This window comes from Phodopus roborovskii, unplaced genomic scaffold (assembly GCF_943737965.1).
Source record: "Phodopus roborovskii unplaced genomic scaffold, PHOROB, whole genome shotgun sequence".
Classification (NCBI taxonomy): domain Eukaryota; kingdom Metazoa; phylum Chordata; class Mammalia; order Rodentia; family Cricetidae; genus Phodopus; species Phodopus roborovskii.
Genome location: NW_026126547.1, coordinates 3,279,047 through 3,292,276, shown reverse-complemented (window position 1 = coordinate 3,292,276; position 13,230 = coordinate 3,279,047). Strand labels below are relative to the sequence as shown.

The window sequence follows — 13,230 nt, the reverse complement described above, 5'->3', positions numbered from 1 at the left end:
AAAATCACATCATAATGACATTATAAAACCTTCAAGAAAACTGTCAGGGTTGGGGGCTATTTTTTAGTCTATCATGCTTTGATATATACTATTTGGATGTTTATTCAAGCAAGTATGTGTATCAGATACACACATATTAACCTAGCTATTCTGAAATGACCTGGATCTATTTTAATGTTAAAATTATAACGCACAGATAGGGTGCATCATTTTCAGGGTCTAGTGGAAAACACAAACACTATTAATATTATTAGGAATTTCCAGGCAGGAGACCATTAAGCTACACCAAGTCATGTTGAATGTGGGATGAAATGTCCCTGCTGTTGCAAGGAATTTAAAAAAAAAAAAATCTTGCAGTATCAGTTCACAGACTGCTAGTCACACCCCATTGTGACTATCGTGAGATGTTAGCTCTTATGTCTGTTTGAAAAGCCATCAAATGTCCATTTTTTTCTTTCTTTTTCCAGAAGGAGTCTACAAGCTCAGGGCTGTTGTCCATGGCGTTCATGGAGCTGATGTGGAACTAGGGCCTTATTACGTGGACATTGGCCATGAGAAAGTGTCTGTATTCATGAACTCCAGCTCTATCCACGATGGTGAAGCTCTTGCCTTTGCTGACTCCCTCCCACAACAGAAAGGTGAGACCTGTGTGTGGAGCTCTCTGGGCTGCGTGCAGATCTCTGCTGTTCTTGTAGCTTTAGTTTCACTGTGGAAGTTCCAGCCATCCTAAATACAGTGCTGTCATCTGTTTTTATCTCACAGAGAAAACAGGTACTGTGTGGAATATTGTTGGGGGGAGATGAGGTGGAATCATGCAGGAATCCAACCTTAGGGAATTTGTAATCCAGTAAAGACAGGATAAGTGTGGAACAAATCTAGGTGAAAGGACAAAACCATGCCTGCAGAGGAGCATGGCCATGGGGCTGGGAGGGCCCCAGACTATTATTACTGTGGGACAGATATTATATGAGACAGAAGTTGCTACATATAGTGGGCTGTGAAGAGCAGGTATGGGGACATTCTGGTAGCTGCCACAGCCATAGCCAATGGTATGTGATGCTGGGCTCACAGTATGTCAGGAGCTCCTAAGTCCTGCCTCCTCACCCTCGCCCCACACCCACCTCTGGGTATCCATTGCCCTGCTGCCAGTTTGGCAGACAGCATCAAAAACTCATAGCCCAGAAGGAGTTAGAAGAGGGACTGTAATTAAGGGTTCTGAAGGAAACAGTTGGAACACATTTTAGCAGAACGAGAGTAGAACAGTAAGACCCCAGAGTGTTCTGCTCCAGTAGATAGGAGAACCCAGGGGGAGGTGTATCCTGAAGAACTCATTCTTGAGAATCCGAACTATTTTACCATGTATGGACTGCATTTTTCACAGTTCCCCTTGGGGGAAACTCTCCGACTAAGCATCACATGACACAAAGGAGGACTTCTCAACCCTCCAATCAGTGTACTGTAGCCAGCCTGCTGACCAACCGTATTGACTTGTCTTATCAAAGCTTTGAGTAAAGTGGGTGAGCATAGGCCACATGTGCCTTTGAGAAAAGTAGGTTTTGTGCTAAGATTTAGAATTGGGTGATTTGAGTCTAAATCCCATACCAAGGATCAATAATTGGACACCCTTGTGCAAAACCATGACTTTTCTTTCCTCGTGTTGTGACACAGATTGTGATCAAGATTAAGATTTTGTCATTGCATTGGGAGCCCATTCTCCATACTCTCTCAACCTAGACACATGGGGGAGGGCCTAGGCCCTGCCCCAAATGATGCAACAGATTTTGATGACCCCCCCATAGAGGGCCTTACCCTTTCTATGGAGCAGAAGAGGGATGGGATGGAGGTTGATGGGGGGCATGGGAGGGTGAGGGAACTGAAATTGATAAATAAAATAAGATTGTTTCAAACTTAAATTTTAAAAATGCAGAAAAAAAAGTTTTGGTCATTGTTAAGCTTATTCATGGGGCACATTTAAAAAGAATCTGTATCCAATCCATTTTATTTATATTATAAATAAACATTTTGTCTTCATAAAGAGAATATGCATAGAAAACAACAATAATTTTAAAGCCCATATTATTTCTAATATCCCAAATGAGTTTATTTCAATCTTCTTAGACATCATAGCCTTCTTCTAGGATCTGATTCAAGTTTTTAGTATTTGCCTTCTAATATATACATACATATGTGTATAAGCACACACACACACACACAAAATACTACATTACATTTTAGAGGACTTAGATGAATGAGGCTTATTGTTGGATCCCCAACCCCCAATTAAGAACCTTCATGATGTAGAGACTCTATGATTAAACACATATCTCTATGGTGTGTGTTTAATATACACACATAGGACAAATATGTTTAACATAAAGCCATCTAACAAAGGAATCAGTGTGTTGCAAAGACTGTAATGTATTCATCACCATGTCAAGGTCTCTGAAGAGAAAAAAAATCATTTAAAGAAAAATTTAAAGAGAGAAATCCTGTGACATAACTCACATTTGCCAACCACCTCATTTGAGTGTGTGCTCCAGATTTCAAATTTTATTAAAATTCAAAGAGAAAGTTGACAATGAGAAATATTGATGCGTGTGTATGTGTGTGTGTGCACATGTGTATGTGTTTGAGAGAGAGAGAGAGAGCTTAAGACAAGTGAATTAAAATGTCTCCCTTGTCTTCTCTTGTAGGCACAGTTGTGATGCATTGCTTCTCATCTGTTTCTTCATACAATGTGTCCTTCATTTCTCAGATACAAGTGGGCAGCGGCCAGGCTTGGCTTGGCGTGACTGTTGGGTATAAGATGCAATGTGCGTCTCTGTTTTAATTCTCGATATAGCTCTTCTGCCTTAGCAGCTGACTGCTGAAGCTTCTACTGCCAGCTCAGCCCAGGACCCATCCTATTGGCCCTTTGGCAGGCTCTTTTGCACCTAGAAACCATAGGCTCTGAACTCCCACCTGAGTGTGGGAGATGGGGGACTATCATATGGTCACCTGCTGCTCCCATCCCACCTCCATCCCATGCCTTCCAAGCACAGTTCCCAAAGGAGCTGGCCATGTTGCCTTGTGAGCTGTTGCTGATAGCCCTCAGACCTGGGCTCTACCTCCTGCTTGGGCCCCACAGGTCCCCCTCACCCCCTGGTTTTGTGTTACCCTCACAATCCATAGGCTCAATCCATAAGTTTGGTTTGGAGGGGGGGTGGTCTCTGAGCAGCTACCAGCTCTTTGTGCTAATGGACCCCTCCCTCCCTCTCTTTGTCACAGCTGTGTCTGTCTACACCAATGGAACTGTGTTTGCTGCAGACACAAACATCACATTTGTGGCTGTTACCAAGGAAACCATACCCCTGGAGTTCACATGGTATTTGGGAGATGACCCACCAGTGAGGACAACTTCCAGAAGCATCAAAAGAAGGCTGAGCATCCCTCAGTGGTTTGTCAATATGCTCTTTAATACTGATGCAGCCAACAGTCAGGATAAAGACCACTCCAGCACTATCACAATAGTTTTATTAGTGTTTAAATTTCATCCAGTCCCTAAGCATGTCTGTGTATTAAGCTTGCCTCCCCCAGTGAACACTAAGAAACACAGTGATCAAATCTCATCTTAGCCCTCTAATCTAGATGGCAATTCCTTTAAAGAGGGGTAAGGTTCTCACCTCATTTAGAGACATGAACTAAATAATAAGAAAGGGAACTTAAGAAGTCCCTGAATCCTGACTTTGATACTACCTCATTGGATAATGCCCACAACTTAAGCTCCCAGCTCTGTCTGTCTGCAGAAGCAATGTGGAGATTCTCACCAGCCTCATGTTCTCATGTTCTCATCTTGTACCCATCCTCAGGTACCAAGTGATGGTCAAGGCCACCAGCAAGACTGGCAGTGTGGTCTCTGAGTCCCACCTCATCAGGGTACAGAAGAGAATCAGGGCCAATCGGCTTATGTCCACTGCCTCAGCCCTGGTAAATGCCAATGTGTCCTTTGAGTGCAGACTCAACTTTGGCACTGATGTAGCCTATCGTTGGAACTTTGGAGATGGGACCATTGAGCTGGGTGGAAGCTCCTCCAGCCATGTCTACAGCAGGTGAGTTATGCAGGACAGGTGACAACTGACTGCAGGTGGCACATGGGGCTGCTTTCTGAAGGACTGATGCTTAAAACCCCATAGCCAACCTTGCAGGCCATGCAGATGACAAATGTTGAATGGAAACAAGCCAGGCCTGGCTAGGCTTTGAAGGAGCTTGCAGTCCAGGGAAAGGAGGCAAGTAGAGGCCTTCATTCCTGGGGGTTCCATCAGCAAGGAAGGTATGGGGTGCAGAGGGCATGACCCACACACATGGGTTTGTAGACCAAGAAACCACACTTGGGCATTTGCGAATGACCAGAAGGGGAACCTCCAGCAGGGATTCCTAGACAAAAGGAGGGGATGGGAAACCAACAGAGACCCAAAACAATGGCATGAGTGGGGGGGGGGGCTGCAGTAGCAGGTAGGTGTGATTGGGATAGGGAGAGGCAGTAAACAGGGGGCAGATAAAACGGTAAGAGCTCCGAGGACACATTACAATGGGTCTCTGTGTTTGAAAGTAGAGTATGAATACTACCCTTAATTCAACCCACTGCTTACCTGGAACAAGGCATTATGGGATAGTTGTGTGTTATTTAACTGCCAGAGGTACTCTGCAAAGCCATTACTTGTTGGTTCTGTTAGTGTGCAAGCATTATAAGTGTGTTTACACAGACTTAGATGCCATAGATCTTATATTGTGCCTGATGCAATCAAGAGAGGATATAAATAATTAGGTGCAGAAAGCCACTGCCCAGGAAATGTTGTTTTATAGAAAACATTTCTTTTTATAAGTAGGTGTACATTCTCTGAAAACTATAGTTTATAAATATATAAAGCAACCACAAGGCCATTTATATCACCATCCGTATACTGGGCATCATTGTTTGTGCTGGAATTGATTTCATCCCAGTGTCGTTCTGTTTATATTATGACAGCTATGGTATCACTAGGCAATACAAAATGTTCTGCCTTACTGTAATCCTAGGAACCCTTGTCATGTTATGTGCAATACCTCATTAACCATCATTCTGCAGCACCTGGCTAGATTAGAAAGATAAGTTATATCTGATTGCCTTTGTCCAAAAATCATCACTCCTGAAGGTTTTCTTCCATGTAAAACCACAAGTGCAAATGTCACTCAAGGTCGGGAATGTGGAAACTGTAGACAAACAGGTCAGTTGTTCCTAATTGAGTCTCTGGCTGGGGTAAATCCTAGGTCCTAAATGGGTCAAGACCTCACGATGAATGTCTAGTTTTCACAGTTGCCAGAGACATGCATGGCCAAGGCCAAGCCTCAAGCTCAGCTGGTGCAGAGGAATATTAGAGTGTGCAGAATTGTGATAGTTCCTGTGCTGTTGTGATAAAAAAAAAAAACCATGATCAAAAGCAACTTCAGGCCAGGTGGTGGTGGTGCATGCCTTTAATCCCAGCACTCAGGAGTCAGAGACAGGTGGATCTCTGCAAATAGGAGGTGAGCTTGGTCTATAGAGCAAGTTCCAGGACAGGCTCCAAAACTACACAGAGAAACCTTGTCTTGGAAAGCAAAAACAAACAAACAAAAAAGCAAAAACAAAGCAACTTCAGGAATCCCTGAGTGTAGGGGTTCTGAGGGCTGGATGGTCACATGGTGGTGTGGCAGGAAGAAGGTGAGAGATGAGAGCCAACTCTTTAGTGTGTTGGAACTGTATACCTTCAAAGCCCACCCCCAGTGGCACACTTCCTCCAGCAAAGCACCACCAACAGCACCACCAACTGGGAACCAAGTGTTTAAATACAAGTGTCTGTGGGGATGTTTCTCATTCAAACCACAAATAGAAGAATTCAAAAGGTAAGACCTCTGGGCATTGGCACCATAAACCATTACAGGCTTCCCTCAGTGCAGGCCCATGCCTGTGGCCTCTTTTAACTTTCACAGGCAATCTTTAGTGGTCTATCACTAGCCATAATTCATGACTTCTCCTTTGGAAATAGGTTCTCAAAATACAGAAGGAGTCAATCAGAAGTTCCTGAGGGATTTGCACATGGTTAGGCAGGTACCTAGTGCTTAGACACTTAGGATACACAATGTGGCTCCAGCACCCCTCTGCAAATGGTAGAGTATGTCTGGTACCATCTCCAGTGTTTGCCCTGGAACATCCCACAGCCCAAGACCACCATGCAGACATCCTCCCATGCTCCTCCTTAGAGCACCTGTCTTTCTTCCTGAATCTCCAAGGTAGCAGGTGACATTTTAGTCACCAGCTGCCTAATTCCCACAGTCCTCCTACTCTCTATAGCCAGGACCTTCCACTCTGCCTGGGGCTGCATGAAGGGGCAGGTGTGAAACTGATTCTGTTCCTTTTTAGTGCCCCAAACCCTAAGGATTGTTCAGGAAATCTGACCCTAGAACCGGAAGATGTGCACAGAGACCCAGAATTCCGAAAAGTCAGGAATGTCCATCACAGCGAAAAGTTTGAGGCCCAACCTTTGGGTGGCTCTGTGGCCAGCAGAGAACTGACTCATGGCTCCTGGGAGCAGTCTGCTCTCGCCTGAGTGTGATGTTGTTTGGAGCATGTGACTACCAGCACAGGCCTTTGTCCATGCAGGATGAGCAGCTGCAGCAAGCAGACAGAGACTGGCCTCCATGGAGATCAACTTCATGACCCAGGCCTTTTCTGTCTCTAGTCTTTGGGTTCACTTGCCATCAGACAGCATAACCACAGGTCACAGACGGTTATAAAGAGGGAACGGGGGCCAGTATTCAGCAACCTTGATCTTTCCGTGTCTCTCTCTGCTTTCCACCCTTGCAGGGAGGGAGAATTTACAGTTGAAGTCCTTGCCTTCAATAACATCAGCTCTGCTGTGCTAAGAAAGCCACTTTTCATCGTGCGTGAGCCTTGCCAACCACCCCCGGTGAAGAACATGGGGCCTAAGCAGGTGCAGGTAGGGCCCAGCTTCAGGAATTCTCCTGCGTGCCTCCCTATGGACCACTTCCATATTGGCGAGCTGGCTGCTGAATGAAGGAGGCATTGTCCAGTTTGTCCTGCTGCGTGTAACACGCACAAAGGAGTCCCTGTGAGGGCGCTGAAGCTGCTCCCTGAGCAGGGAGAGCCTGGATTGGGAGGGAAGCCTGGCTTCTAGTGGGAGAATAAGTCTTTTATGTACCTATATGACTGACGTTCAGCACAGCTTGCTTCGAGCAGCTTTTTTTTTTCCCTTTCTTTTCTGATTGTATACACAATAATAGCATTTTCAGTCAAAAGGAAAATTTGACACCAAAATTAAAAGAATGGCCAATTATATGCCAAGTACCAACTACTGAGTTGGGGGGGGGAGAGGGCTGCCTTTTATTTCTTCCAGTCCTTTGAGGGCTTTGATTTCAAGCAGTTTTACTTCGGGGTCAAAGGTGTATAGCCTGACCCTTGGGAATCAAAATTCGCTGCTGAGCCTTTGCCAAAACACTTTCTGTGGTGGATTAGTTGCCAACCCGTGCATCTCAGGTCCTAGCAGCCGAGTCCAGTGGACTTCAAAGAGGGTATGGGGTTGCCATGTGCAGGCTGTGGGCTTCAGGTGTCCACATCCCTCGAGGAAAGATCTCTGGAGCTCTGGAGGCCAGCATTCCATGGTGTCAGGCTGTTCTGTGCTCTGTGTGAGGGATGGGCCAAACTCGGGGATTCTAGGGAAAGACCACAGCTCCCGAGGCTCTGGCTGGAACTCTTTTTCTGTTGTGCAGCCCATTCTGTCCTTTGTTTGGTTTTGTTTTATTTTAAGGGATATGTTGCTATTGTTGTTACCTTATTTCATTTTATCTTGAGATTGAGCGTCTCTCTTTAGCCCAAGCTGTCCTCAAATCCGCTGTGCTCCCCAAGCTAGCCCAGCACTTGTGGTTTTTCTTCCGCAGCTTCCTGTTTGCTGGAGCTACAGGCTCACACTCCCACACACGGATCTATTGTTTGTTTTAATATACACTTACTTTCAACTGATACTCAGAAACAAACATTGTACAAATAAATGAGCTCAGCTTCTAATCTGGAAAACATTTTCATTTGAGTTTTTCTGTAAAATAAGGAAAACAGTATTGATGACTCCATTTGTCTTTTATAGTTCTTGTGTTTTCTAAAAGCATAAAGAAAGAAAAAAAAATGGAATTGTGTGAAATCCAGGAAGCAGGAGATAGATGTATGTATTTTAAATGTTTTTCTATTGCTTAAAAATGATCATTATTTTAAAGTGATGTGTGCGTATGGGTATGTGCTCACACAGCCCAACAGAGGGTGTCAGATACCCTGAGCTAGAGTTATAGGGGGATGTGAGTTGCCCAACATGGGTACTGGGAAAAAAACTTAGTTCCCCTGCAAGAACAGAAAACATTCTTAACCACTGAGCCTTTTCTCCAGCTCCCTGCTATTGTTTTAGTATATGTGTGTGTGTGGGGAGGGGTTGAATATGTGTGTTCATCACAAAATTTAAATTATTGCATTATAGCATGACCACTGTCTCTTATTACATCATCTTGTCTATTACTTTTAATGGTGGCATGTATGAATTCTACAGCATTTCCCAGAGTCCTCACTACTAAACTTTGATTGTTTCTTTCTATTACTATAAATAACATCTGGCCCTCTCTGCACATGTGTTTAGCATATGGCCCTCTCTGCACACATCTTTAGCATGCTGTACTCTGTGCACACATCTTTAGCATGCAAAACTCTGGTGCACACATTTTTTTTCATATCCTTAGTATTTCCATGTCACAGAGCTGAAGGGCAGATGCCTCTCTTGGGAAGTTTATTTGTGTCCCCTAAGTGCTACTGTGCACTCCACTTTGTCAGCATGCAGAACCAGCTCCCCTTCCAATGCAAATTGTATAGTTTTAATGCATTTCATCACTTGGAATATGTGTATAAGGTCTGGAAATGGAGAGTATTACAATTTGCCCTGGCCAGTGTAAGTGTGGTAGCTTTGTTAACAGTCCTACAATGAAATCAGGTACAGAGTAGAAGCAATGAAAAGGATTGAAGAGTAAATTAAGTAGTGTAGAAAGCCCCCTAAAACACAAGAGATAAATCTCTCAGTTGTAATACATTCTTTCTTCTGTTTTTTTTTAACAGCCTAGTCTTTATATAATTTGTGTTTTCTTTACAATAAAATATATTTCAACTAAAATTTCAGATTAAATGTCCCAGTCAGCAGTAGGAGGAGGGCAGCCCATACCTTCTTTTACCTTTAAACACATTTTATTAAAATGATTCCATGTATTATATTTTGATCATATTCTTTTCCTTCCCTCTACTCCTTCCAGATCCTCCCCACCTCTCTAGACATCCAATTTCATGTCCTTTCCCTCAAAAAACTAGAAAACAGCAAAAATAAAAACATATAAACAAAGAAAATCAATAACAAAATGATATTAAAACAAAACAAAACACACACACACACACACACACACAAAATATGCATTCTGTTTTGTGTTGGCCAACTACTCCTGATCATGTGGTTTGCCCGGGAGTATTATAAGGAGACTAAGGGGAACTAAAATTGGAGGATTAAATGGGGGAGAAAAATATGATGGTAGGGTAAAAGAGGGACTATGGGGAGGGACAACTAACGTAACTGCTGAATTCTTAAAATCCCTTCTCAAGAGATTTTTCTCTTTTACAATTACATAGAACTACCTCCAGGGGGAGCCCTTGCACCTAACATCAGCCCTAGAGCAGGAGGGGTCCCTGGCTGGACAGTCTCCCTCCTAAGGCTGGCTCACTTGGAATGCTTTTCCACAGTCAGGGACAAATCCCAAAGTCAGGCCAGGATGTTGAGCTAGTTCCAGAGGCTGGAGGAAGGGGCATAAAGAGCTTAGGAAGAACAGCACAGCTGTGAGTATCATAATAAACACACAAACGAGTAACAGATACTCCATTAAATGAAATTCTGATGTAATCAAATCTAGTAACCTTTATGTTTTAAATTTTACCATTAGTTTTATGCTTGAAAGGCTGTTTTTCCCTGCTATTAGTATGTAAGCATAAATACTTTCCTTGTTTTTATGTTTTTACTGTTTACTTTTGTCTGTAAAATAAATGTATGGTGCTGTCTAAAGCTAGCCCCAGGCCTCATGCTATAACATCGCAAACAAATGGTCGTGGATTCACAAGTGACACTTTCTCACAGCGCGCTGCACCGTCAGGGTTGGTGGACATTCACTGACATGACCTCTCATGTCAATTCCCAGATATGGAGGTCTCAGCCCCTGAGACTAGGAGTAACATTCGAAGCTGCAGTCCTCTGTAACGTGTCCCGAGGACTTTCCTACACCTGGAGCTTTGTGGGTGCCGGGGCCACTGCTGTCACCCTCCCTGCTGCTGTCAACACCCACAGACAGACCATCGTGCTCCCAAGCTATACCCTGGAGTGTGGGAACTACACTGCCGTGGCCAAGGTGGGCTCGCTCACGCTTCCTCAAGCCAACCCTTTCCACAAGCCCTGGAGAAAAGCCTCCAGCCAATGAAAGGGGGGGGGCTTGTATTGTTTTTTCATTTTATTTTGGTTTGTGTGTGTGTGTGTGTGTGTGTGTGTGTGAGTGTGTGTGTATGTGTGAGTGTATGTGTGTGTATGTGTGTGTGTATGTGTGTGTGTTTGTGTGAGTGTGAGTGTGTATGTGTGTGTGTTTGTGTGTGTTTTAAAGGTGTGGGTAAGATTTTAAGAGGGGTCTTTCATTTCAGCTGGAAAAGTGGGTCAGTGCGGAAGAGCATTTGCTGTACTGTGCAAGCAAGAGGAGCTGAGTTCTAAAATACCGACCAACCCACATCTAGATAACTGTACATTTAGGCAGACAGGTATTAAAAGATGCATGCTCTTCCCTCCAGCCACACCCTTACATAAACACTGTAGGCAACTACTGCAGTTGAGGTGAAGGCCACTGTCGCATGCATAGGTCCAGAAAGCATGTGCTTTGTGCAATACCCCTTGTCTTCCGTCTTTCAGGTCCAGATCAAGGGAAGCATGGTGTATAGCAACTACTGTGTTGGTGTGGAGGTTCGAGCCAGGGCTCCTGTCAGTGTGATCTCTGAAGGCACACACATCTTCATCCCTAGGGCCGCCACCACCCCCATCATCCTCAGAGGGTTCCAGTCTTATGACCCTGACATCCCTGGGGCTGCTCTCAGGTAAGAACAAAGAGCTTCGAGGATCCCGGGCTCCTACTTCTCCAAACTCTGCCTCAGGAATATTAGGAGAGTTAGTCTGGGAATTCTGCCAATCAACGTAGTCTGAGACATTTCTGGGTAGCAGCTTTCTTAGGTTGAAGTGCTTTATTCATTAGTCAAGTGTAAGCCAATATTGGAGAGTAAAGTGTGAGTACCTTTTTAAGGTGATGCTTCAAATGCCATTTTGGAATGCACATTGTAAATGCTTCCCTTCTCTAAGGACGCCTTGTCAGATGTCCTTGTGTGTGTGTGTTGGGGGGGTGGCCAGGCAAAGGGGGTGTGTGACAGAGTGCCACCTGTCTGGGCTCCACTCTGTGGTCCCAGGCTCTGGCCCAGACAGTCCAACCCAGCAGGCCTTTCCCAGTCTTCTGATGTGGTCCTCTTCCTTCCGGCATGCATCCTCCACTCAAGCCACTCTCCCCACAGGCTCAGACGCACATCCTCCCCCAATCTGCTCTGAGTTTCACATCGCCACCACCTTTGTGTCCTTTCCTGTGCCTCAAGTCACCCAGCCACAAAGTCAGCCTCTTCCCCATCTTCATCCAGGAAACAACTTTTTTAATTAAAAGTATTTTTTTTTTTTTTTTTTGTTTTGGCTTTTGAGACAGGGTTTCTCTGTATTGTTTTGGAACCTGTCCTGGAACTAGCTCTGTAGACCAGGCTGGCCTCGAACTCACAGAGATCCACCTGCATCTGTCTCCCAAGTGCTGAGGTTAAAGGTGTGCGCCACCAACACCCTGTCCAAAAGTAATTTTTTATACAATATTTTCTGATCACAGTTTCCCCTACTTCATGTCATCCCAAATCCTCTCCCCTCCCCACACATCCAACTTCATGCCCCTGTCCCTGCTCCTGTCTCTCAAACAAAAGGCAAATGAACCAGAACAAAAAAATGAGAAAGAAAAAAAAAAAGGACAAGAAACGCATATACACACTAACACTCATACACAAATAAAACCCTTAAAAACACAAAATCAGAAACCATAATATATAAGCAAAAGCTCAGTTAAAAATGTCCAATTCAATATAAGACCAAAAAAAAAATCTCCAAAAATGCCATTGAATTCATTTTGTGTTGCCCACCCACTGCTGCCCTGTGGTTTGTATACACACTAAGACTCCATGGAGGAAACTTAATTTTCCTTTTTGAGCGTTTGTCAGTTGGAGATAGGATCTTGGTTGGGATGGGGGTTCTTGTCCATTTTCTCATCTTAGTGTTGGGACCTCAAGGAAACATATCTTCCAGTCACGCAGACCAAAGCTTCCTTGAACGGCTTTAACATCACTTTCTCTCACACTCTGTGTCTCTTCTGTCAGGAAATTACATTAGGTCTCCCATAGAAACCACCACCCCCACACTCTTCCCCTGATTGCCTGGGTGGAGCCATCCAGCCCTCAGCCTATGTACATCCTCAGCCTCAGCCAATTGTCCAACACAGAGTATGGTGTTTTCTAGAAAAAGTTAGATGCCCTAACTTCCCTGCTCTGACCTTCATCACACCCATTTGACTCAGAGGGGAAGCCACTGTCTTGTCTGGAGCCAACCCAGTCTTACACTTACTCCGCACTCATACGGCTGCTATTCATTGCCCTCCTTCATTGAGTTTAAGATCGGAACAGCAGGGCTCTCAGTGGGTACATCCCTGTGCCTGGCACGTGTCCCTGTTCATCAATCAATGGAGAGGTCCCTTTGTTGTTGTAACCCCTGCTGTGATCCTGTGTGTTTGACACACCAAGTGTGAAACTTGGTGCTTCTTTAGTGCAGTGAAATGAGAGGTCCCTTTCCACATTCTAGCTGTGCACATGCTGTAGACATAGATCCCAACTATCTGTTCTTCACCCCCAAGCCAGGCAGACCAAGGCTGTGTCTCCATCATCTTCACACCGTTACTCATCATAGTGCCTGAGCTGAGTGCCTCCTGCTGATTGTACTTCTGGGCAATAAGGAATCTTTAGGGGAATCATGGGACAGTTTCTCT

General features: G+C 44.5%; 1 protein-coding gene across 1 annotated transcript in view; it reads left to right on the top strand.

Moving 5' to 3' along the window:
- The window catches only part of Pkd1l1 (polycystin 1 like 1, transient receptor potential channel interacting), a 119,748-nt gene that overhangs the window by 25,101 nt on the left and 81,417 nt on the right, over positions 1–13,230 (top strand). Inside the window, exons 9-15 of the mRNA XM_051200565.1 lie at positions 474–638; positions 2,694–2,813; positions 3,268–3,436; positions 3,849–4,088; positions 6,860–6,992; positions 10,279–10,485; positions 11,031–11,212. Of these exons, the coding sequence (XP_051056522.1) occupies positions 474–638; positions 2,694–2,813; positions 3,268–3,436; positions 3,849–4,088; positions 6,860–6,992; positions 10,279–10,485; positions 11,031–11,212 (1,216 nt within the window). The remainder of the gene's footprint in view (positions 1–473; positions 639–2,693; positions 2,814–3,267; positions 3,437–3,848; positions 4,089–6,859; positions 6,993–10,278; positions 10,486–11,030; positions 11,213–13,230) is intronic.